This window comes from Miscanthus floridulus, chromosome 5 (genome assembly GCF_019320115.1).
Source record: "Miscanthus floridulus cultivar M001 chromosome 5, ASM1932011v1, whole genome shotgun sequence".
NCBI classification, from domain to species: Eukaryota; Viridiplantae; Streptophyta; class Magnoliopsida; order Poales; family Poaceae; genus Miscanthus; species Miscanthus floridulus.
The window spans coordinates 13,683,326-13,708,850 of NC_089584.1; the positions used below are offsets into that span (position 1 = coordinate 13,683,326).

The window sequence follows — 25,525 nt, forward strand, 5'->3', positions numbered from 1 at the left end:
TCTTGAAAAGTTATATAACTTTGTAGTTGATAACTTTTTCATTTGAAATCATCTATGCATGAAAAATTATGTTTGAATTTAACACATTTGAAATTCCAAAATTTTTAAACGACCTCGGATGAAGAAATGACCAAAACCAAAGTTGTAGTCTCGAAAAGTTATACAACTTTGTAGTTGACAAAGTTTTCATTTGAAATCGTTTAGTCTCGAATAGTCATTTTAAAATCGGATGAAGATAAAATGAGGATGATGAATATCCCAAATAGACAAAAGTGTGTAATGGGCAGGGTGGTTAGGGAAGGAATGCGCTAGGCCGGTCGCGCAACGCTTTTTTCGCACGAAAAATCATATGACTTGTGACGGCACGCGCATGTGGCTGCCGGGGGGTCTCCCGGGATAAAAACAAAATGCTATTTTTGGGCCTGATTTTTTTTAATTTCTGCACAACAATTTCTAGAGGCGCCTCCTATTCCAAACTGCCTCTAGAAATCCGATTTATAGAGTAAAAAGCCTTGATTTCTAGAGACAGAAAAGCAGAGGTGGTCGAGACACCTGTCTCTATAGAGGTATCCTAGCCGCCTCTATAAATAAAATTTCTAGTAGTGATATATGCACGACAACAACTCACCTCAGAGAGTTTTCATACATAATAATAGCTAACAAACATATCCATAACAGATTGTACACCTTGTTGTGTGATCATCTAGTTGACATGAGAATCAGAGATTTATTATGCAGTTATCAAGTTCTAATACGTCTTGAAATCGAACTCCGTACCGCATCCTCTATTTCAATATATCTTGAAATCAAACTCCATGCCATGCCTAGACAAATATTTTTCTCACTTATATGAGTATGGGTCATAAGTTTAGTTCATAAATAGGACAAACAGGTGTGCTAGGGTATTGGGAGAAGTGAAAAACAGATAGAAGAATCATTTTTTGTCTTTAATATTAGGTATATAGATTAGGAAATATACTAATCATGTGTTGAAACAGAACGTACATCTTATTGCACGATCACATATGCACGATTTGCAGCTGCGAGATCTATTCACCGTTTATCATTTTCCAATACATTTTGGAAACGAATTCCATATCGTCACTTAACGCGTATTGGAATCGGATTTTATACCATCGCTGAATACACGTTATTCCAACTTGTATTAAATAGGTCGTGAATCCTGATCACACACATGGTATAGGAAAGGATGTGAGGACATTGGTGGAGTACACATGGTATAGAAAATAGTGTGAGGACCCCCAAATACTATTTGGCGCGCCTGCTGCGCCTTGTAGTAGCGCACGCGTGGCGCAAGGGGAGAGCGGGGACTGAGCGTGGAGGGTGTATGCTGGAGAGAGGAGGACGGCACGTGCACTTTGTGTCAGATATGTTTTTGTGAAATATGCATGCTGTACATAAACTTAAAAATGTGATAATTTTTTTGTCAAACATATATTTTTAATTCCGTTTGCATTATTACGTTCAATATGATGAGATCTATAAAAGTTGATCCATATTGGATATGTTTTGAACAATTTTCGTGATTGTAAAGTCTGACGCCTAAGAGTATAAAGTTTCAAATGTTGTAGTACAAAGTTTCAAAACTTGGAGTACATAAATGTTTTTTTCCAAAGTTGTTAACGTGAATGGTACAACACTGTATGCATGTGGCCATCACGCAAGGATAAGTGTTTCAGTAATTTGGCTAATAGAGACTAATTACAAGATATTTTGCCTCTTTCCAAATAAAATAATATATAAAAAATTATTTTTCGAGAAAGTAATATGTTATTTAGTCTCTTAGATCGACGGTCCATAGTTATTTGGGAGTACCATAGTAAAGCTCCTCTATTTCTCTTAATGAAATACTTGCTAAGCACCATCGCTAAAAAGATTCACAAGGTTCTCTAGAAAGGGAACACCAGAGAAAAACTCTGATTTTCTTATAGCTGATCTGTTTGAGACAGTAGCATAACATAGCCCCTGCTTACCATACATATTCATGGCACATTTATCTCCATAAAGAAGATTAAAATTCAATACATCATGATTGAGAGGGGATGTCTCTCAGTATCATTTTCTAATGCATATTCCCCATGTCACCACGATTACAAATGCAAACCCAACACCAAATCCTAATCCTGTGAAGAGGAATAGTATGACATCAGGTTTCTTATTCAGTGGATGCAGGACAATATTCGAACCATTGCTGCACCCTTTTGACAACGGAGGCCCGCACAAACCGTCATTTCCAAGAAATGAGTCATTCGTGAATGTGCCGAAATGAATTGACTCTGGTATTCTCCCCACTAGCATATTGTTAGATAGATTTAATGTTGTGAGGAAGTCCAGTGATGCTAGCTCTTGCGGGATCACCCCTGAAAGCTCATTTGACGAGAGATCCAATGACTCAAGCTGGTTCAAACGGCCAAGTTGGTTGGGTATGGCGCCTGTCAAGGCATTATGTGACATGTTCAATTCTGAGAGATAGACAAGATCACCTATTGACTTCGGGATGTCTCCATGGAACAGGTTACTTGAGACATCAATAAATACAAGGGCCACTAAATTATTTGAGAATGCAATGTCGTACCCTTTGTGTGTGACCTCAACAGTAAATTGGTATGCCTGTCCATGAGGATATGGATTTTCCACAATAAATGTCTCGTTAGAAGAACTGGCCGTCATGGACTTCAAATTGCTAAACCACTCTTCTGGCAGTGTACCATAAAGGTTGTTTGAGGCTAAATCGACAACTCGAAGTTCCAAGAAATCACAATTGCTCCTATCTTCTGCAACAGAGGGTCCCAGTCCCAGGTGCCCAGTAAAATTGTTAGACTTCAACACAAGGACTTGAAGGTTAGGAAGTTTACTCATCCAACATGGAAAAGAGTCACTAATCTGGTTGTTTCCGATGTCAAATATCTCTAACCATTGGCAAGCCACCAGAGATCTAGGTATTTTCCCTTCAATCTTGTTGCTACCAAAATCTAATTCCTGGAGTGAACATTCTTCTTTCATGCTATGTGGCAACTCCCCGTGAAGTTGATTTCCCGCCAAATTTAACACTTGTAGACTATTGAGGTCCTCCATTAAGCAGGTAGGGATTGATCCATTCAAATTATTGTAAGAGAGATCAAGGAGATTCAGTCTCCATGCAGTGCATATCGGCGCTAGAATTTCTCCAGAGAGTTTGTTTCCAGAGGCTTTGAAAGATGCAGTATCAACGATGAAAGTGCCAAAATTAGATGGGATAGTTGAGAATTGGTTGCTTGAGTAATCCAGCATCCAATTTGCTTCCTGTGGTAAAGGTATTGCCCCTTGGAAATTGTTGAAACTGAGATCAAAATACTGGACGTATATAGGAAGAATAGGGTAATCATAACCCATGCTCGTAAAATTGTTATGTGAAAGGTTCAAAAAGCTAAAAGAGGACCATTTCTCCCATACCCATTGGGGCACAGCCCCGTTTATGTAGTTGTTTGAAATGTCCAGCCCATGAATCTGGTCCAGATTTCTCAAGTCATTTGGGAATTCAGATATGTTACAAGAAGCTAAACCCAAATACTTTATTGGGGGGAGGGATGCCAATGAAGAGTTGTCTTGGTCTTCTGGTACCACATTTAGTAGATTGTTTGAGAGATTCAAATCAAATAGCTTTGGTAGTTTCCAAAATGGAGTGAGTTGCACTGTACCAACCAAATTATTTGAATAAAGCAAGAGCATGTTCAAGTGCGTTAAATTTGAAATATGTTGAGGTATTTCCCCCAAAAAATTGCATCTGAAGAGTGCTAGTTTTCTCAATTTTGGAAAATTGCCGATGAAAGAAGGTATTGGCCCTGATAAACCACAATTTGAGAACTGGAGAACCAACAAAGAAGTTAAATTAGTCACCCATGCTGGTACTGGCCCTACTAGCCCGAATCCAGAGACCTCTAATAGTTTTAAGGACGTGAGCTGACCCATCGATGAGGGTATCTCCCCGGAAAACCCTCGACCACCAAGGGCTAACTTCTTCAAGTGTTGGAGATTGCTGATGGAACTCGGAATTGTACCAGAGAAGTTGGTGTTACCAAGAAGCAGATTCTTTAATCGGCTATCAGCAGAGAAATTTGGTAAAATGCCAGATATTTCGATATTGTTGCTAAGATCAACCGTTCTTAATTTCTTTTGTTCAAATATTTTCGGGGAGACCCACCCTTCATGATGATTACGGCTGAGCTGGAGTACTTCCAGAAAGGAGAAGTTGGCAAAGAACTGGGGAATAGGACCATCCAAATGATTTTTGCGTAGGTCAATTAGAACGAGCGAGCTCAAGCGAGACAGTGAAGCACTGATTGGCCCATGCAGATGGCAAAACGGTAAGCTAAGAACTTGAAGATTCGGAGTATAATTGGCAAGGGCATTGCACCACTCCATCGCAGGGTTATTTGACAAGTTCACAAAGCCAGCACGGAGCTCCAGCAAACTACTAAGGTTCGCAATCAATCTTGCAAGGTTTGGCTCTACAAGCCTATTCCCAGCATAATTGAAACTGTAACCATCATCGGCTAGGTCAAGGATATCGAAAGCAGCAGAGAGATCGAGGGAGACCAAATTCCTTAGACTTCCGATACCAGTTGGTATCTCCCCTGAAAAGCTGGAACTAGAGAGGTTGAGGTGGGTGAGCTCAGTTAAACGCTCGAACCCAGCAGCTGGGAGTTGAGACCCGTTGAAGCAGTTGCCACCAAGGTTGAGATACCTGAGTGAGGTCAGCTTGAAAAGCGCAGGGCTGAGCCCGCCACTCAATAAGCCGTAGTCGCCCAGGTCGAGAGATGTCACGCGCCCGTCGTTGGAGTGGTCGCAGTGGACGCCCTCCCATCCGCAGCAGTCGGTGCCGGGCCTCCACGATCGGAAGGGCATGGTGGAGTAATTGGTGACGGAGAAGGACTGCTTCAGCTGGAGCAACGCTAAGGCCTGGTCGGGAAGGCATGGAAGCACCGATGCGGTGATCGTCGTGTGGTTGGTGTACGCACCACCGCCTGCGCCTGGAGGTACAAGCGAGCATAAGGCTAGGACGACTACGAGCTGTATTATTTGTAGCAGCTGGAGGAGCAACACCGGCAGCTCATGAAAAGCCATTGTGGAGGGCATGTGTGCACTACCTACCGTGCAGTGGGTGGGTGGGTGGGGGCAGAGGGGAGTATGCCTAGTGTAGAGGGAGGATTCCACCGTGCCCCAGTTTTATACATCAGCGTAGCTCTTCTGATTTACGTTTACCGATCATTTAGCAGTCAAAGCAGCGTCGGTACCATGGGCCCTGGCGCCATGCTGCTCGGCCAATCGGCTCTCTGATTGCAACTTACTTACCAGTCAAAGCAGTCACAACCATGAGGCCATGCCAACGGATTCCCTGGATCGAGCGTAGACGAGACATGGGTTACAGAGCAAGAGCATCTCCGAGAGCCTTTCAAAATCTCACTCTCTAAATTATCATTTGGAGAGTCATTTGCATAAAAATCGATTTATATATCTTTTCACTCTCCATAAGTTTTTCTATATGTCGTGCTCACTCTAGAGACTCATTCTCGTCTTCTATTTTTGGCTAGCGAAAAATCCAAAATAGAAGATGGCTATATTTGGATAATCATTTAGAGAAGCTATTGAAGAGTAATTTTTCACAAAAAACTCTATTCTTAGCATTTAGGAATGATATAGAGAGTCTCTTGGAGTTTCTCTAAGTCTTTACCTAGGTCATACATGTCTTGTTCATATAGAGCACTCAGTCATAAATATATAAAGTAGTCGTCATCGCTTACAATGCGAAGCTGAGGTACATTCGTGGAAGCTTCAATTACAAGGCGAAGAATGGTGGTGGGGAAATCGGCTTGTATCAACTGAATTTTCATGTAATAAAAATGAGTACGACAGAGGGCGACACCGAAGAGAAGGCGGGGACGGCGACGCCGAGGTGACGTGGCCCCCAGCCTCCAGGAATCTCCAGTGAGAAAGCACGGGACTCCCCCGCGTCTCCTGGATTTCGAAACCAGGAGGAGAGGCCTGCTGGTAAGAGACACCAAAGGAATAGAGTGGCGTGGAGGTCGGGAAGAGAGGCAGGTGGCGCGCTGTCTGCCATGGATTTATCGAAGTCGGACTGGAGGTGGGAGAGAGAACAGATCTAGGAACCGCAACCCGGTCGAAGGGGGGGAGGAGATCCAAAGCTTTTGGGGGCAACTCTAGTTCATCCCTGAGTCCAAGCCAGAGGTTAGGGTTAGCTCCAAGCGCATTTTAGTGTGGATCCAGAAGGACATTTGGAGCTCAAAATCCTTCAATATCAATGATTGCTACCCCGTGAGCGATGGAGATATTTGGATTCAACCACCTTCGAAGTTGAATTTTCGCGGAAGAGGTTTGGGGAAAGGGTAAGAAGAAGAGCTTCACTAGGATCGTGAAGGAATCCATGGCGGGAAGAGGTCGAGGACGCGGACCAAGGCCGCACAGTCCAGATGAAGATTGGGAGAGATGGGGAGGTGGAGGCGGACGGTGGAATCAATACCCTCAGTATCCGCCGCCACAACCCCCACCACACTTCTTCAATTAGCCGCCGCCGCTGCCATATGGCTTCTTAGTTCTTACCCGATCAACCCCACATGCAGCATCCGCCATAGCATCCACCACCAGGCTTCAACAGGCAGTTTGAGGGACATCCAAGAGAGGGTGGATACCGAGGTGAAGAGGGCGCCAACAACAAGCACCTAGGCAGAATGGTCAAGGTCAGAAACAAGCTTAGGAGGCTAACATGTAGTAGAGAGAGATTATGAAGGGTGTAGAATCTAGGAAACAGGCGGTTGAGAAAGGTGAGAGCTCTGGAGGAGGTGGGCTAAAATTTAGATCTAATTTTAGATCACTTGTTTGAAGCTTTATAATCAGCTCTAAATTTTAAACATCTAAAGTTTCGAGGAAGAAATCAAACAGGCCCTAAACGGTCCTATGTACTGCCGCGCATCGTTAGGTACCGACTTACCGTGTCGCACGGGTAAGAAAGCATCACGCACAGGATGATCGCACACGCACAGTTCCATCGTTAGGTTCCGACACGGTTTTCTCTTGATTTTTCTGCCATCCAACACCAGTCCGTCAGCCTCGCACATATTATAAACACAAAAGGCAACATATATCTACCTGTAGCTGGGCAGCAGCCGGTGCGACGGCCAGGGCCCATGCCACGAGGGGCCCATGAGTACATCTATGTATATAGTATTTTTTTAATGAAATGGAAATTTAAATGTCCACACACTTGGCACAAGTCTAAAATTAAGGAATTAGCTTGTCATCACTTCCTATTCTGATATTTAGCTATTCTCGATTGCCAACCGATCCTGATCAAGCAATCATTTCGCCTCCCAATTGCCTAGACCAATTGCCAAACACAGTTTCTAGTTTGTTTGCTTTTTATATATAAAGAGTTTCTAGTTATCTTCGCTAGGTTTGACAAGCGTGTTCCCTCTATGGAGGGTAAACGCCGACGCATATGGCCGTATCGGCGGCACACCAACAAGCCAACCAAAGTCCAATCCAAACTACAAAGAGACGCACAGTCGTCAGACTGCATGTGGACCAGTATTCTTCCTAGCCCTAGGAGAGCTCCTCTTGCAGTTGCAGGACAGAATGGCAGAGCTCCGACCATGCTATCGCTATCTCCCCAGACTGCCTATTTCATGATAGGTCCAAACACATGCAGCGATGCAAATGCTGTTGGTACAGTCCACGCGCTCGTGCTCAGAATCAGCGAAAACAGGCATGTTGATGTTGAGTTTACCCACGGCACCGAGTTCTGAAAATGGTGTCCCAATGGGGGAATACAACCAAGCTGCCGGCATCGCTGTTGGTGTGTTGGAACCCACATGGATCCAATAACACAACTTTATACGGCTACAGGGACAGCTGTGTTTACCTGAACAACAGTTTAACATGAACTACATGCATAGGTGGCCTGCCCCTGCAGCACCGCTGGAACGCAACAGTTCCGAGTAGCATCAAGCTTGGGCCATCTGCACATGAACATCAAGGAGTCAGAATTCGGTAGAGCCGCAGATTCCATTGGTTGTTTCTTACTTCTCAAAAGCAGTTTGATTCTGCTTCCCGCATACTCTGTTTTTCAAAAGTAGGTTCAAATGAATGCTTTTCCCTATGCCATGGCATAATTACCTTTGGAAATCATAATCTTTGGTGAATAAGCCAGCGGGTTCATGATAACTTCTGATTTCAGGTTCTTTTAGTAACCAATCAGTTGCGTAAGGGGCTACGGAACTGGATTCTACATGTGAAAGGACAAGAGGGCATATCTAAAAGATTCATGGACTAGAGCTATACCAGTTTCGCAGCATTTCTGTTCTTCAGTGTCAAAACTGCTGCTTCAGCGAAGGCCTGTGCAGCTCGGGCCTCTGCTTCTGCAGCCTCTGCTTCCCTAGCAGCTGCTTCAGCTTCTGCCATGATAGCCTCTGCCTCTGCAACTGCATGAGCAGCGGCAGCCGCAGCTGCCTCAGCAGTCATAGTTGCCATACGAACCAATTCAGCATCAACTTGGGATCTCGTGAGGGTTCTACTAGCATCACTCCCTAATTTCAAGGGTTCTCCTTGCACGTCTTCCAGCAGCATCATCTTGGGGCTTCGGCTCTCTAAGCGTGGTGAACTAGGTGCTATCCTGTACTTCCGATTCACCTGCAAACTTCCACTGGTCATGCTGAAAAGCTCAAGGTTCTTCAATTTGAGAACATGCAACTTCTGATTGGATCAAAATATGAACATTCAGCAATGAAAGATGGCTCATTGGCTCATGGACACCATAAAGCCCACAAATTGAGTTGTGCTGAAAATAGCATTTAAAGTAAGATCAGCCGGAAACCTGCAGTCTAACAAGGATTCTACATGAAATTAAACAAGAAATCATTATGTAATAGACTAACAGTGGAGTATTGTGCATCACTAAACAAGAAATCAGTGCTTGCTAATACTGATAAACATGTTTGGCACTGTAATAATAGACAGATAGTAGAGTATGGTGCATGACTGAACAAGCCTATGCGTGTGCACCTTCTCAGAGCACATGCTTTATGGCCAAACATATGTGTCATGATAAACCTTCATATACTTGTATTCACAAATATGGCATATGAGTTGTTCCAGTTGGATGAAAACTAGGCTTCTGATGGTGTTATGCACAGATTTTACTTATCTAGGACTACTTCATTAGATGATATCATGAGAATGCACTAGTGTGGTGGTTGGCCAGTGGCCACCCAGTTGTGGTGCCATAGGACCAGGGTTTGAACCCTGGTTTTCACAAAAGGTCCCTCACTGTGTAACTGCTTTCAGAGATATACACAGTTGCATCCTGGGCAGTCAGCCTTCATGGCCTTCTTGACCCTGTAATTACGGTTTCTCCTTAATGCAGTGCCTTGGGGGAGAACTTTCCCCCAAGAAGAGGTTTTTTTGGTGATAACATTAATTGAATTTACTCACGTGGTATCACCTAGTAGTTTCATCTTTGAATTAACTTTATTTCTCATAGCATAAAATGATGTAGAGAGCTACAAAAATCATATTTACCTTTAACAATTTCCCACTGGTAGCTAAATCCTTCAGTTTTGCAGACAATAAGTGATCAAAATCACTAGGTGGCCAATATTGCTCCTACATAAAACCAGGGTAAGAACCTGATTGTGCACATAGACCATGACCCAGTTGGCCAAGAATTTTTATTAGCTAATAAGAAAGAACATGATGATTTCAAAATGAAATCAGAACTCTGCAAGAAGACATAGTGCAATAGCTAACTTTTGACCAACAAAAGGACGAAATCTAATGTAGCTAGACATGCTTTTTTTTATTGGATTCTAATATTTGATATCTGTGATATATCATTTTTATACAGTCAAATCAGGTGTACTGAAGTTCTGTTTCTGTATGAAACGGTGTTCACTATTTATTTAGGTGTTTAGGAGTAATGATCCTTGCAACAGATATGGGTGGCACCAGCCATCACTGCATAGGCAGGCAACCTGCCAACTTGGGCAAAATCATGAGTTCATGACGGCTGGGTAGTGCCACCTAGTAGATTTCTTATACACTTTTGTCAAAATAAAAACAATAAATTTACTATTAACAAGATATCTTGTGTATAAAAAGCTTTGGCTGACTAAATACAAACAAAAAGGCAAATAATGTTGACATTCAAAAGTAAAGGAAAATGGAAATGTAGACAGACCATAAAGCATATTATAAGTCTATAAGTCCTAGAAAGAAACAAAAACAAGAGAAGAATGCACACCTCTATGTAATTAGCAATAGTAGTTCTGTGTGACCCTGTAGGCTCATTCAAGTTCTTTATAGCCTCCATTATAATATTGTCTAGCCTGCATTAAAGCCATTAAACTAAGTGAAGACTCCAGTCTATCTAGTTTTCTATTGAGATAACAAAGAGAGGAAAAAAAGTTAAACGGCACAATTATGTATTATTACATTTATGCATATGCAATCACCTTGAGTGAGATTTCTTTGAATTTGAAGTATTCCACGCTTCAACAGGCACTGATGCTATAGGAATAGGATTTACATCAACAATCTCATCATCAACATCAGAAGTAACTGTGCTCAATGCCAACGAGTGATCATTATTCTTAGGAGCAGCTCGGGTTCTCCTCGTGGAAGTTCTCCCCCTGTCACGAGCACTCGATGAAGTGACAATTACATTCATGTTGCGCCATTTGTCCTAAGTAGTGATTAATAGAAAAGAACATATGAGCATTAAGATTGAAGATGAATCTGGAAATTTAAAAACCAAAAGACACATGATTTCAAGGAATACCCAAATATGGCAGTCCCTTCACTAAAGCAAACTTACGTAAAAAAAGGAATCGAGTGAATAGTTTTAACCTTTAGGTCAACATTCGAGCGGTAGCGCAATGTGGAGCTAAGTTCTGGATCATTCAATATCATACGCCAATTTCCAACTCCATGTCTCGCTACTCCAGCTCTAAGAGCAGCCTCTTCCTCAGAAGTCCACCTCTGTTTTGGAGCCCCCATGCGTAGGCCCAATCTTTTCAGTCAAATACAATATGAAGACGAATGTATACCTTCTAACCTGGATTGTGAATTCAATCCATTAGAACATTGTAAAACTGGAAGGAATATAACTGCTGGACTACAATAGATTAACACTACTGCAAACATTGAATCATCTGAAAACTCAATTCTAAGAATATTTTGGTAACAAACAAATCCAACATGTGCAAAAACTTATCATAAATAAATTCTTGTTTTAATATGTACAACATCCTGCCATGCTTGGCTAAAGAAGAAAATCAGGTTTGTACTACAACTTAAATATACCGAATATTAAGAAGGGAAGTCTAACGTACCACATAAAATCTGTACAGGCCTAGAAATTACTGAAGAAATATTTGCGGGTTTTCAAAGGCTCTGTTATTGTTCATGAATACAGCCTATGATATTTGTCATAGTATTACTCCCTTCGGTCAAAACTAAGTGATGCTATAGACATCGGCACTGTCCTGAATACACAACTTTGACCACTGATTCTTGTTGTGATATATTATGAATGATCTGCTGTCCAAGTTTAGATTGGTTCTTTGCACACAGCCCAAAAATATCACTTATTTGTGACTGGAGGAGTACATATGAGTCAAAATGGCATAAAGTAGCCTCTATGATGTGATCAAACAGAGCTTCAAACTAGACTACTAGAGCTTGCAAAGCAACCTCAGAACTACTTTCTTTTTCTCAAAAAAGTGGTAACCGGCAAATCCAATCATATCCCAATAATATTGTGCAGTTCTATTTAAGAATTCCATTGATATGGCATTAACAGCATGACCTAACCTCCTATGATACCAAAACAAACCATGAAAAAGATTGATGCAAGACATAACACAACATGGGAGCATTTCATTTCATGAAGAAGGAAACTGCTTCACCATCTCCATTTCTTACTGAAACTCCAAGGATGCCCTTTCCAACAAATCCTAACAAACTTAATAAATTGTAACACAGGAAGATGATGAGTTCAGGGTCAGGGGCGGACCCAGTAAAGTACATGGGTGTCCAGATGTACAAATGTACGGTCCATATTTTTCGCCAAAATAATCGCAGCTGGTACGCATAATAATACATAAATACACTTGCAATTAGATCAGATCCGAATATACAAATACCCATATAGGTTAAGTTAGGGTTCGCGTGCTCGGTTTCGCACAACAGGAAGGGAAGAGAAGGGATGCGCATACCTGGTGGGTGCTCGTCCCCGGCCCGAGGAAGACCTGGCGAAGGAACCGACGAGGCTAGACCTGGGCGCCTGCCATAGGTCTGCAACGGCGGTCGCCCAGCTGCGGCGCTGCGCCACGCGAGAGAGAGAGTGAGAGCGCGCGCACCCGGCCTAAACCCTACCTTTGCTTGTTGCTGCCCTACGTGGCGCTTGTCTCCTACCTCCCCCAAGCGTCAAGCCCCTCTCCTCTCCTCTCCGGCTCTCCCTCGTCAATGGCCAGCTAGTCCTGCCACCCTGAGCCTGCGCTCCTCACTCGTGTGGTCCGGCACAGACTTGTGCAATCTAGATAGCCATAAGGCCCATGGCCCACGGTCGTTAGCACAGCCCATGACCTGATGTTTCGGCCTTATCTAGGCACGGCCCGACCCGACCTGATGGTCATCGGGCCCGGGCCCGGGCCCGCACGCAGAGGCAGAGCTTGACTAATAAGAAATCACAAGAGGGATCCGTCTATCGCCCTATTCGCTCGCTTATAAGCCATATTTTTTCAGCCAACGAACAATATTTTTCTCTCACAATAAATCAGCCAACAGTACTTTCAGTCATGACTTATCAGCCAAACGAACAAGGCATATGTAACTATGCGGTGTGTACTTAGTGCAAATTGTGTTTGAGAGGGGGTCATGGCCCATTTTTTTTTTTGAACTAGGAAGCCCCGCCCCTGTCGGCACAGCTCGACTATAGGATCATGTCCGGACCACTCCTCTAGCACAAAGTGTTGCCCTGAAGCAATTATAACCTAATCCTAACCTGTCTTCGGACCCGTTCGCTTCGCTGAAAAAACAAGCTGAAACATTGTTCCGGCTGATTTGTTGTGAGAGAAAAACACTGTTCCAACTGAAAAAACAAGCTGAAAAAAAATGAATTATAAGATAAGCGAACATGCCTTCATTCTACTCTAGCCTGTCATTTCCACTACCGCTGCCACTTCTTATCCTCTCTCTCTCTACCTTCTCTTGTATTTTCGACGCATGCAGAGAAGCGACGTAGCCTCGTCCCCGTTCGGCACGAGGGCGGTACACGACCTCGGCTAGCACTTTGAGGCGACGATGGCGGGTGGCCCCGAACAGCGTGTGGAGAGAAATATTGCGAGGCCCTGGCCCTTGTCTTCGCGGCATGGTGGTGCTGGGCCACGTCCCTGTGCCCAACGTTTGCTGTAGTAGCGACAACACAGGGGCGCGTGCGCCATGACGCGTGGTGGAGCAAGAACGCGACGACGGTGCTACGGATTAGGGACGTGACGACGTTGTGGCATGACAATGCCCACGTGGTGGCGCATCTCGAGCACGACGGTGGCATGGTGGTGCAGCTTGGCACGCGCGGCCTTAGCATGTCATCAGGTCGATCTCGACCCGGCCCGGCTAAACTGTAGTAGAGTCTTGTCTTGGCTAATGGCACAACCCATGGGCAAACACGACACGAGCATGCAGCTAATAGGGTCGTCCCACCCATTTGGTCATCTATACAAGAATGTGACCGATTTGGAGGAGAATGAAAAGACTTGTGGCTGGCAGCTTAAGATAAGATTGTAAAGGGGTAAAATGCGCATTATGTTAAAAAGGTGGTCATGTTTCGACATGGTTTATATGTAAATAACAATGATGGCACGTTAGGAATAGAAAATTAGGAATCAATTGTATCGAAGAAACCTATAAAAAAATTTCTTTTTGAGAGCAGGCATTTTTCATTAAGAGGAAGAAACATATAATTTTCCATGGCATTGATGGATAGGTACAGATTTGGATAACAATCAAAGAATATTCTCATGCCTAATTCACCACCAATTTGGGGGACTTCACATGTTAGATCACATATATCATTTTTGCTAGCTAAATATGTGGAGAAGTATAATCATGGCCTAAAAGAGTGTAATCCTAGATTTTGAATAAATCAAACATTTTTTAGTTTGAATAGGTTGGTAGAAAATAATATCCTACGTTTGTATTTCCAAATATATTTGTTGTAAAAACATATTTCATGATTGATTTAATAATACTAAATAATATTATTTTTAATACATATTTGATCAAATTTGAAATCGATTGCTCATTGAAAAATGAGAATTAGATTCTTTGCGTTGGGGTGAGTAATGAAGTAAGGTGACGCAGCAAGACCAATGTTAGGCGTGTGGAAAATTTTAACAGGCTCTCATCTATAAACATGGGCCGGCTCACTAAATGTCAGCTTACAATGTCCTTGGCCCGTGCGATTCTAGCCAGGCCCAGGCGTGTTGCTGGTTGCGGCTGCAAGCCTAGAACGGCGCCGCCATGCGTGCGGCACTGTGGGCGTCGTCGCGATGAGAAGGATACAAAGGAGAAGGCTGCGAGATCGATGGCGGATGGTACTCGGTGGATGCTGCGTGAAGGGGTGTCAACTGTCAACATGGATTGCACGACGCAAGGTGCTCGCGCGCGTCCGAGCAGCGGCTTATTGCAACGTTGGATTCAGCAGGACGGAGGTAGCTGCAACGTTGGATTCAGCAGGACGGAGCTAGCGGCCTGTTCGTTTGGTCGTAAATGATGGTGGATTATAAGTTAGAACAGTATTTTTCTCTCACATTAAATCAGTCAGCAGTAATAATCCACGATTGTTTAGGCCGAAACGAAGAGCACGACCGCGTGCATGAGAGCGTGAGCGGTTGGCCGATGCCGTGACGTGTTGACGACTTGACTTCTGGCCGACAGTAGTTGTGTAAGCTTGTGGGAGAAGCCTTCGAGTTGCTTTGTTTATATATTTCCTGCAGGGATGCACGGCCATGCATTATTGCCTTCTATATTAAGGGGTGTTTGGTTTCACCTCCTAAATTCTAGACGTTGTCCCATCGAATATTTGAACATATGTATGGAATATTAAATATAGATAGTCTAAACTCGGAGGCTGAAATTCAAATTCAAACTTAACCTACTGCATGATTTAAATAATTGATGCCAAATAATCTACTTCAGCTTGCTGCGTAGGGTAGTTATCTGTAGATACATATATACCGCACAAGGCATTTTATATTGTCGTAGATCTACTAGCTTGATGACAATAATGCATATCATTGCAGTGTAAACTAAATTGGTAGCAGATTTGTACCGCTAAAAAAATCGAGGATATCAACGTTTGAATCAGTCATGGTGGGAACGCTGGCACGGGCGTCAGTGTCAAGGTCAATAATTGCCTTCAACAATGACGTCGACGCAAAGCTTGTCGCGCTGTAAAATATGATGTCGGTGGCTAGGACAACGTATATATATAATCCAGACAAGGCCTAAAAGCTTAGTAAAAAAACTAGAGGTGGGCATATAGTTAACCAAAACCGAAAAACTAACCGAAACCTAAGAATAGCAACTTAAGTTTATGTATAATGTCTCATATTGAATTGCTATTTATTTGTGTTACCACATTACTGTTGTTATAGACTCTCCGATGACATCATGTGCCGCCTGAAGACTGAGCAGACACTTGTCACTGGTAGAGAGACCGGCTCTACTCCCGGTTGGGAACCCCTTTTAATCCCGGTTTCCCAACCGGGAGTAAGAATCCGGGACTAAAGGGTGCTTCCCTTTAGTCCCGGGTCAATAACCGGGAGTAAAGCTCCCTCCTCAGTAGAAAAAATAAACGAATTTCTTGAGACCCTCGCTTGCGCTGTGTGGGATTCGAACACAAGACCTCTATCATCACGCATAGATTCCTTACCAACTCAACTGCACACCACATGTGACATAGTCCTCTGCGCTCCTACTTTTAAATTGACCCATGAGGGACCTTTAGTCTCGGGTGGGAGACCTTTAGTCCCGGTTCATAATACCAACTCGGACTAAAAGGTCACCCTTTAGTCCCGATTGGTGTTACCAACCGAGACTAAAGGTTGGAGGACTTTTAGTCCCGGTTGGTGGCTCCAATCGAGAGTAAAGGTCCACCTTTAATCCCGGTTGGTGTCTCTAATCGGGACTAAAGGTCCCCTACCACTGTGCCGAGAGCAGTAGCCGTTGGGCAGGGACCTTTAGTCCCGGTTGGAGACACCAACCGGGACTAAAGGTCTCTTTAGGCCTGGGCGCAAAAAATGCCGGGACTAGAGCCCATTTTGGCCTCGGATGAAAGGTCTGTTCTCTACTAGTGTGTCCTATACAACTTTGGTACAACAACCGAACAACTATAAAAACACACGCCACTACTTGCTCCAACTTGGTCGAATTGACCCAACTAACAACTCAAATAACAACTAACAAGGACTGAAGAAACACGACGACCTGTCGGGGCGCCACCAAATAGCATAGCTTGGGCCACCACCATGGCCAGACGCCAAAGGAGCAACCGCGGAAGTAGAAAGCCTAGCAATGCCTCTAAGGAGGAAACGACGCTAAAAAGCGCCGACAAGCACTACTACAGAACAGACTTTAGAACGATGTCCCAATTTAGCATTAGCCTCGGCATTTTTTGCCCCCGAGACTAAAGGACCCTTTAGTCCCGGTTGGTAATACCAACCGGGACTAAAGGTCCCTGCCCAACGGTCGTCCGCGGGGCAGGGATCTTTAGTCCCGGCTGGTATTACCTTTAGTCCCGGTTGGTAATACCAGCCGGGACTAAAGCTTTTAGTCCCGATTTGGGTGATGCCCCGGGAATAAAGATTAATCTTTAGTCCTAGTTTGGACCCCTAACCGGGACTAATAATCCCGACCTATAATTCAGCTCATTTCTTTCTCCCCGAGCCCGAGCCATTCCATTCAAACTCACTGCCTCTGTTCTTCAGCTTGCTGTTGTTCTTGCTCTCTCCCCATCCATTGGTGTTGCTCTTCGATTTTGGAGGTAACAAACTTAATCCTCTTATGTTTTATCAGTAGCTTATCTCATTTTGCGATGTAGATGCATGTGTAACTTTATATGTTGGACTTTATTATGATTTTATATGTAAACTTAGAAAATTGTAGAAAATCCGTACTAGTTGAACTTGCGGACCGTGTTCAGCTCGGTGAGCATGTTCTCTACCGAGCGGTAACAGACATCAAGGAGGAGCTTTGATTCTACGAGGGAGAGCGGCAACGGTCGTGGAAGACCGTGTTCCCTTTCTCGTAGAATCGGAGCTCTTCCTTGGCCAAGTACGGTGCCGTCCGGTGGAGAAATGCTCGCCAAGTTGATCATGTAAGCAAGGTCAACTAGTACGGATGGTTATTTATTGAAACATGTTTTTGAGCTATAATTTGATGGATATTTGATAACTTCAGACCTACAAATGTCATCTACAAATGTTACTATCCTCGACAACCTAAACGTCCGCGAGCTCGCCGATATCGAGCAGGTCACTTAGAATTATTTTTTCCATGAAATGAACTACTTAGAAATCATGCCTTTTATTTTTTAGAATTAAATTTTCCATGAAATGAAAAACTTAGAAAATAGTTAGAAAATTATAGAAAATTCGTACTAGTTGAACTTGCGGACCGTGTTCAAGTCGGCGAGCATGTTCTCTGCCGAGCGGTAACGGATGTCAAGGAGGAGCTTTGATTCTACGAGGGAGAGCGGCAACGGTCGTGGAAGACCATGTTCCCTTTCTCGTAGAATCGGAGCTCTTCCTTGGCCAAGTACGGTGCCGTCCGGTGGAGAAATGCTCGCCGAGTTGATCACGTAAGCAAGGTCAACTAGTACGAATGGTTATTTATTGAAACATGTTTTTGAGCTATAATTTGATGGATATTTGATAACTTCAGACCTACAAATATCATCTACAAATGTTACTATCCTCGACAACCTAAACGTCCGCGAGCTCGCCGATATCGAGCAGGTCACTTAGAATTATTTTTTCCATGAAATGAACTACTTAGAAATCACGCCTTTTATTTTTTAGAATTAAATTTTTCATGAAATGAAAAACTTAGAAAATAGTTAGAAAATTGTAGAAAATTCGTACTAGTTGAACTTGCGGACCGTGTTCAAGTCGACGAGCATGTTCTCTGCCGAGCGGTAACGGACGTCAAGGAGGAGCTTTGATTCTACGAGGGAGAGCGGCAACGGTCGTGGAAGACCGTGTTCCTTTTCTCGTAGAATCGGAGCTCTTCCTTGGCCAAGTACGGTGCCGTCCGGTGGAGAAATGCTCGCCGAGTTGATCACGTAAGCAAGGTCAACTAGTACGGATGGTTATTTATTGAAACATGTTTTTGAGCTATAATTTGATGGATATTTGATAACTTCAGACCTACAAATGTCATCTACAAATGTTATTATCCTCGGCAACCTAAACGTCCGCGAGCTCGCCGATATCGAGCAGGTCACTTAGAATTATTTTTTCCATGAAATGAACTACTTAGAAATCATGCCTTTTTTTAGAATTAAATTTTCCATGAAATAAAAAACTTAGTAAATAGTTAGAAAATTATAGAAAATCCGTACTAGTTGAACTTGTGGACCGTGTTCAGCTCGGCCAACATGTTCTCTGCCGAGCGGTAACGGACGTCAAGGAGAAACTTTGATGCTACGAGGGAGAGCGGCAACGGTCGTGGAAGACCGTGTTCTCTTTCTCGTAGAATCGGAGCTCTTCCTTGGCCAAGTATGGTGCCGTCCGGTGGAGAAAATGCTGACCGAGATAATTACGTAAGCAAGGTTAACTAGTACGGATAATTATTTATTGAAACATGTGAAATCCGTACTAGTTTTGTTTAAATATATCATTTTAGAAAATATGAAATTTACACTAGTTTGCAAAAATAAGTATAGAAAGTAGATGACAACTGGTACCGGATCATCGGCCTCTCGTTCGGTTACGAAACGACTGAGGCCAGAACTCCCTCTCATTATCTACGGCAAGTGTAAGCAGAAGATTGTGATAGAGTACCGAGTCAAGAGACAGGGACCCAACAAGGGTCGTGTTTTCTACAAGTGCCCGGATCGCGATGTGAGTTTCTTACGCATTTTATAATTATGGCTAATTGACCTGCTTTTCTTGAATATTTTTGACTAAATATTTTTTGGCTTTAATTACAGTGGGAGGACAATGGATGCGATAGTTGGTACTGGGAGGAAGATTATGCTACATACGTGCAGAATTTGGGTGCGCTTGAGGTAGCGGCTGCTGCTGATGAGGCAGTGAGCCAGCAGGAAAAGCTTATTGATATTCAACAGAAGAATGATTTATCTGTTTTAGTTGCGTATGATCACGAAATAATTATGTTACTGAAGTGCATTGTAGTTTTAGTTTGTTTAGTGATAGTTGGGATTGCTTACGTTATAGCCAGACTTAGTTAATTAATCAACCGTGTGTGTGTCATTTATGTTGTGTAATAAAATACTAAATTATGTTCAAGGTTTTCATAATTTGTCGTGTAATACAGATTATGTCACGCTATTAGATGTACAATGCCGATCGCCGCTCCCAAGACTTTATTGAGGGCTTGTACTATTTCTTAGGTGTGGCCGAGGCAAATAAGCGGGATGGTTTCATGTGCTGTCCATGTGCCCTATGTAAGAATTTAAAGGAATATTCAAGCTCAATGAGTCTTCATTCACATTTGCTTAAGTCAGGTTTCATGTCAAACTATATATGTTGGACTAAGCATGGAGAAAGCGGGGTCATGATGGAAGAAGGTGAAGGAGAAGCTTTAGACATTGATGACATTATTGCTCAGTATGGTGCCTTTGATGATACTACAATGGGGGGAGATGAAGAAGAGGTAGCGGTAGAAGATGATTTCGGTGATGCTATTGGCGATGCCATTCGTGATGCACAACAAGAATGGGAAAGTGAAAAAGAGAAAGTTAAGTTCGAGCGCATGCTTGAGGATCATAGGAAGTTGCTATACCCGACGGCCGAAGAGGGGCAAAAAAAGCTGGGTATAACACTGGAATTACTACAGTGGAAGGCAAAGAATGGTATATCCGACAAGGCATTTGGGAATTTATTGAACCTCATAAAGAAGATGCTTTCGAAGCCAAATGAATTGCCCACCACTACGTACGAAGCAAAAAAGGTTGTCTGCCCATTGGGATTAAAAATCCAGAAGATACATGCATGTCCTAATGACTGCATCCTCTACCATAGCAATGAATACGAGAATTTGGATGAATGCCCGGTATGTAAAGCATCACGGTATAAGATCAGGTGCGATGATCCTAGTGACGTCGAGGGTGAACAATGTCCTAGAAAGAAAATCCCTGCCAAGGTTATGTGGTATGCTCCTATAATACCATGCTTAAAACATTTGTTTAGAAATAAAGACCATGCAAAGTTATTGCGGTGGTATAAAGAAGACCGTAAGGTAGACAATATGCTGAGACACCCAGCTGATGGGTCCCAGTGGAGAGCGATAGACAGGGAATTTCCAGAGTTTGCAATGAGGCTAGAAACTTAAGGTTCGCCTTAAGTACAGATGGTATAAATCCTTTTGGAGAGCAGAGCACTAGTCATAGCACTTGGCCAGTTACTCTATGTATCTACAACCTTTCCTCCATGGTTATGCATGAAGCGGAAGTTCATTATGATGCCGATCCTCATCCAAGGTTCGAGGCAACCTTGGCAACGATATTGATGTCTATCTGAAGCCATTAGTTGAAGAACTTCTAGTTTTATGGAACAAACCAGGTGTACATGTCTAGGATGAGTACAAACAAGAACACTTTGACCTACGAGCAATGTTGTTCGTAACAATCAATGATTGGTCTGCTTTAAGTAATCTTTCAGGTCAGACAAACAAAGGATATAATGCATGCACACATTGTTTTGATGACCTTGATAGTATATATTTGAAAAGATGTCAAAGGTCATGTACCTTGGCCATCGTCGATTCCTTCATTGAATCACCAAGTAAGAAAGAAAGGAAAGCATTTTAAAGGTAAGCCAGACCATCGGAAGAAGCCTCATAACCGAACCGGAGAAGATGTACTCGCAATGGTCAAGGATGTGAAAGTAGTATTTAGAAAGGGACAAGGCAGTGAATCTGTTCCCAAAGATGCTAAGGGACACGCACCCATGTGGAAGAAGTCCATCTTTTGGGAGCTACCCTATTGGCAAGTCCTAGAGGTCCGCAACGCAATCGACGTGATGCACCTGATAAAGAATCTTTGTGTGAACCTGTTAGGATTCATGGATGTGTACGGGAAGCCAAAGGATTCACTTGAAACACGCCAGGACTTGTAGGGCATGAAAGAACGAAACAACCTTCATCCAGAGAAGACAGATGATGGACATCATTACTTAAGTCCTGCTAGCTACACGCTTAGCAAAGAAGAGAGGGACAGCATGTTTGAATGTCTAAGCAGCATCAAGGTCCCATCGGGATTCTCCTCCAATATAAAGGGTATAATAAATGTGCCAGATAAGAAATTCCTAAACTTAAAGTCCCATGACTGCCATGTGCTTATGACGCAATTGCTTCCAGTTGCTTTAAGAGGAATTCTACCTCCACATGTACGTCTAGCCACCGTGAAGCTATGTGCATTCCTCAATGCAATTTCTCAGAAGGCAATCAATCCAGTGGAACTAGCTACTCTACAGAATGATGTGGTTCAATGTCTTGTCAGCTTTGAGTTGGTGTTCCCTCCATCCTTCTTTAATATCATGACACACATCCTAGTTCATTTAGTGAAGGAGATTAGTATTCTTGGACCTGTGTTCTTACATAACATGTTCCCCTTCGAGAGGTTTATGGGAGTCTTGAAGAAATATGTGAAAGTCCGTTCTAAGCCTGAAGGAAGCATCGCCCAGGGCTATGGAACAGAGGAGGTCATTGAGTTCTGTGTTGACTTTATTCCTGACCTTGCCCCGATTGGCGTTCCCGAATCACGACACGAGGGGCGACTCAGTGGTAAAGGAACTTTAGGGAAGAAAACATATATCGGCATGGAAGACGATTATTTCAATAAAGCACACTACATAAGTTCTTCAGAACTCGTCATTGGTGCATCCGTACATCGAGATACATAAGGAGTTCTTACGATCCAAATTTCCAGGGAAGACTGAAGCTTGGATTAGGCGTCAGCACATGGAAAGTTTCAGTGGTTGGTTGCGAAAAGAATGTCAAGGCGATGACAATATTGATGAGCAACTGTATTTGTTGGCTAGGCAGCCATCGTGGCATATCCTCACGTACCAAGGGTACGAGATAAATGGGAATATATTTTACACAGTTGCCCAAGATAAAAGGAGCACCAATCAAAATAGTGGTGTTCGCATAGATGGAACAGATCCAAATGGGAATATACAAACATATTATGGCCGCATAGAAGAGATATGGGAACTAGACTACGCACCTAATTTTAAAGTCCCTTTGTTCCGGTGCCAATGGGTGAAGCTGACCGGAGGAGGGGTAACAGTCGACAAAGAGTATGGAATGACAACAGTGGACCTCAACAATATTGGGTACAAAGAGGAACCATTCGTCCTTGCTGCCGATGTGAGTCAGGTGTTCTATGTGAAAGACATGTCTACAAAATCAAAGAGAGGAAAAAACGAAGACATCAACTCAATGATCAATGAGCCAAAGCTGCCACATAATTCTTTCTGGGAAAATAAATATAGTGGGAATTGAAGACAAGTCAGACATGTCAGAAGATTACGAAAGAAATGTCGAATTCCACCCTTCATAGTGAAGAAAGATCCAAGCATCATGTTAAATGATGAAGACACTCCATGGTTACGACAAGATCATAACCAAGGGTCATACGTCAAGAAGAAATTCACTATTGTGCCCGCATGATACAACGATGCATGTTTAATATATTATGTTTTAGAGACGGATATTATGTAATATGTTATGACTTCACAATTGTAGATCTTGCTGAGATGATCAAACTTGGTATTCAAAGTTTTTTCATCTGAGGTCATTTAGTGTCTCATTTGAGCAAGTTTGACCAAGTCAAATTTGGTCAAATAAAAAAACAACACTTTGACTCTAGTATTATGAACTCTAAATGACTTCAAACTGAAAAGTTTTGAATACCAAGTTTGTTAAACTCAAAAAGATCTACAATTGTTGTTTTGGTCAACTTTCCATTTGAGAAAGTTTGGACTGGTTCAAATTTGTGATTTTTAAATTTCGACGCCTACAAACTAGTTTTCGGGACCCTAGATTGTCTCAAATTGAAAAGTTTTGAATACCGAGTTTGTTAAGCTCATCAATATATACAATCCTTATATAGGCCATTTTTTCATTTGAGAAAGCTTGAACAAAATGTAGTTCAAATTTCACAAGTGTGTGACATAGTTTTAGAAAGTATATATGAGATTCAAGAAGTTGTGACTAGTGTTTGATAAAAATTTCTCAAATGGGAAAATAGCTATGTAACAATTGTAGATCTTGCTGAGATGATCAAACTTGGTATTCAAAGTTTTTTCATCTGAGGTCATTTAGTGTCTCATTTGAGCAAGTTTGACCAAGTCAAATTTGGTCAAATAAAAAAACAACACTTTGACTCTAGTATTATGAACTCTAAATGACTTCAAATTGAAAAGTTTTGAATACCAAGTTTGTTAAACTAAAAAAGATCTACAATTGTTGTTTTGGTCAACTTTCCATTTGAGAAAGTTTGGACTGGTTCAAATTTGTGATTTTTAAATTTCGACGCCTACAAACTAGTTTTCGGGACCCTAGATTGTCTCAAATTGAAAAGTTTTGAATACCGAGTTTGTTAAGCTCATCAATATATACAATCCTTATATAGGCCATTTTTTCATTTGAGAAAGCTTGAACAAAATGTAGTTCAAATTTCACAAGTGTGTGACATAGTTTTAGAAAGTATATATGAGATTCAAGAAGTTGTGACTAGTGTTTGATAAAAATTTCTCAAATGGGAAAATGAGCTATGTAACAATTGTAGATCTTGCTGAGATGATCAAACTTGGTATTCAGAGTTTTTTCATCTGAGGTCATTTAGTGTCTCATTTGAGCAAGTTTGACCAAGTCAAATTTGGTCAAATAAAAAAACAACACTTTGACTCTAGTATTATGAACTCTAAATGACTTCAAATTGAAAAGTTTTGAATACCAAGTTTGTTAAACTCAAAAAGATCTACAATTGTTGTTTTGGTCAACTTTCCATTTGAGAAAGTTTGGACGGTTCAAATTTGTGATTTTTAAATTTCGACGCCTACAAACTAGTTTTCGGAACCCTAGATTGTCTCAAATTGAAAAGTTTTGAATACCGAGTTTGTTAAGCTCATCAATATATACAATCCTTATATAGGCCATTTTTTCATTTGAAAAAGTTGTAGAACAAAAAATACTATATTTTCTCTATTTTTATAGGTTCAACAAAAAATTCCTGTCAATTTTGGTCAAAAACCGAGAAAAAATTGAAACATTGACGTTACAATAATGTGATAATAAATTTCCTATCGAATAATATTAGTTTTATTAATTTTAAGTTACAAATATATTTTTGCATTAACAAAATACTTAGTATTAGTAACATTTATATTCTATATTCATAAAAGAAATTAAAAACTTTAGGTTACAAAATTTTCCTATTTACAATAAATAATTAGTTAATTAATAGTATTTTTTAAAATAAATATTGCAAAGTATTGAAGTTGCTATGGAATTAATTGATTAACCTAGTATTAAACAAAATCAAAATCCCAGGCCTTTCCAATTACGCTGGCGGGTTGGCAAAATTTTTCAGGGCTTCAGTCCCGGCCCAGACCAAGAACCGGGACTAAAGGGTGGGCGGCAATTTCGGTGCCCGCCAAAAAATACCTTTAGTCCCAGCTGGACTAACAGGACATTTAGTCCCGGCTGGTAAGACCAACCGGGACTAAAGGGTTGGACCTTTAGTCCCGGTTGGTATTACCAGCCGGGACTAAATGTCCTTTAGTCCCGGCTGGTGTTACCAGCCGGGACTAAAGGGTCGCGGGCTATATATATCGAACGTCTGTTCTGTTCATCTTCGATCTCGCCTCCGTCGCTCAGCCCCGCCTGGCCGCGCCATCCGCCGTCGTCGAGCTCGTCTCTGCCGCGCCGCCGTCGTCGTCTACCCCCGCCCGGCCGCGCCATTCTCCAGGCCCGCATCGCCGCATCCCGTCTCCGCCGCCGCACCCGACCCCACCCTCCGTCGCCGACGCTTCCCGCGCGCCCACGCCGTACGGCCTCCGTCGAACTCGATCTTGATCTGCTGCTCTCGATCGGCCATGTTTTTTAGATTTTTTTTACAAAGTCTCGGCTGTATGTTAGATTAAAATGTATTAAATTTTAATTAGTAGTTTATTGTTAGTTTTTTAGTTATTTTTAGATA

At 42.4% G+C, this 25,525-nt stretch overlaps 2 protein-coding genes across 2 annotated transcripts; both read right to left on the minus strand.

The window, feature by feature from the left end:
• Window positions 1-1,990: 1,990 nt before the first annotated feature.
• LOC136449550 (receptor-like protein 7) lies at window positions 1,991-5,167 on the minus strand. Its single transcript, XM_066449598.1, has one exon. The coding sequence runs from the start codon at window positions 5,134-5,136 to the stop codon at window positions 2,077-2,079; it is 3,060 nt and encodes a 1,019-aa protein (XP_066305695.1). The 5' UTR covers window positions 5,137-5,167; the 3' UTR covers window positions 1,991-2,076.
• Window positions 5,168-7,456: 2,289 nt separating this feature from the next.
• On the minus strand, window positions 7,457-12,580 carry LOC136449551 (single myb histone 5). The gene is made up of 7 exons (XM_066449599.1): window positions 12,288-12,580; window positions 10,918-11,125; window positions 10,524-10,753; window positions 10,313-10,397; window positions 9,592-9,675; window positions 8,356-8,703; window positions 7,457-8,033 (listed from the first exon to the last, which is right to left on the minus strand). The coding sequence occupies exons 2-7, from the start codon at window positions 11,065-11,067 to the stop codon at window positions 8,019-8,021; spliced, it is 912 nt and encodes a 303-aa protein (XP_066305696.1). The 5' UTR covers window positions 11,068-11,125; window positions 12,288-12,580; the 3' UTR covers window positions 7,457-8,018.
• Between the last annotated feature and the right edge of the window lie 12,945 nt (window positions 12,581-25,525).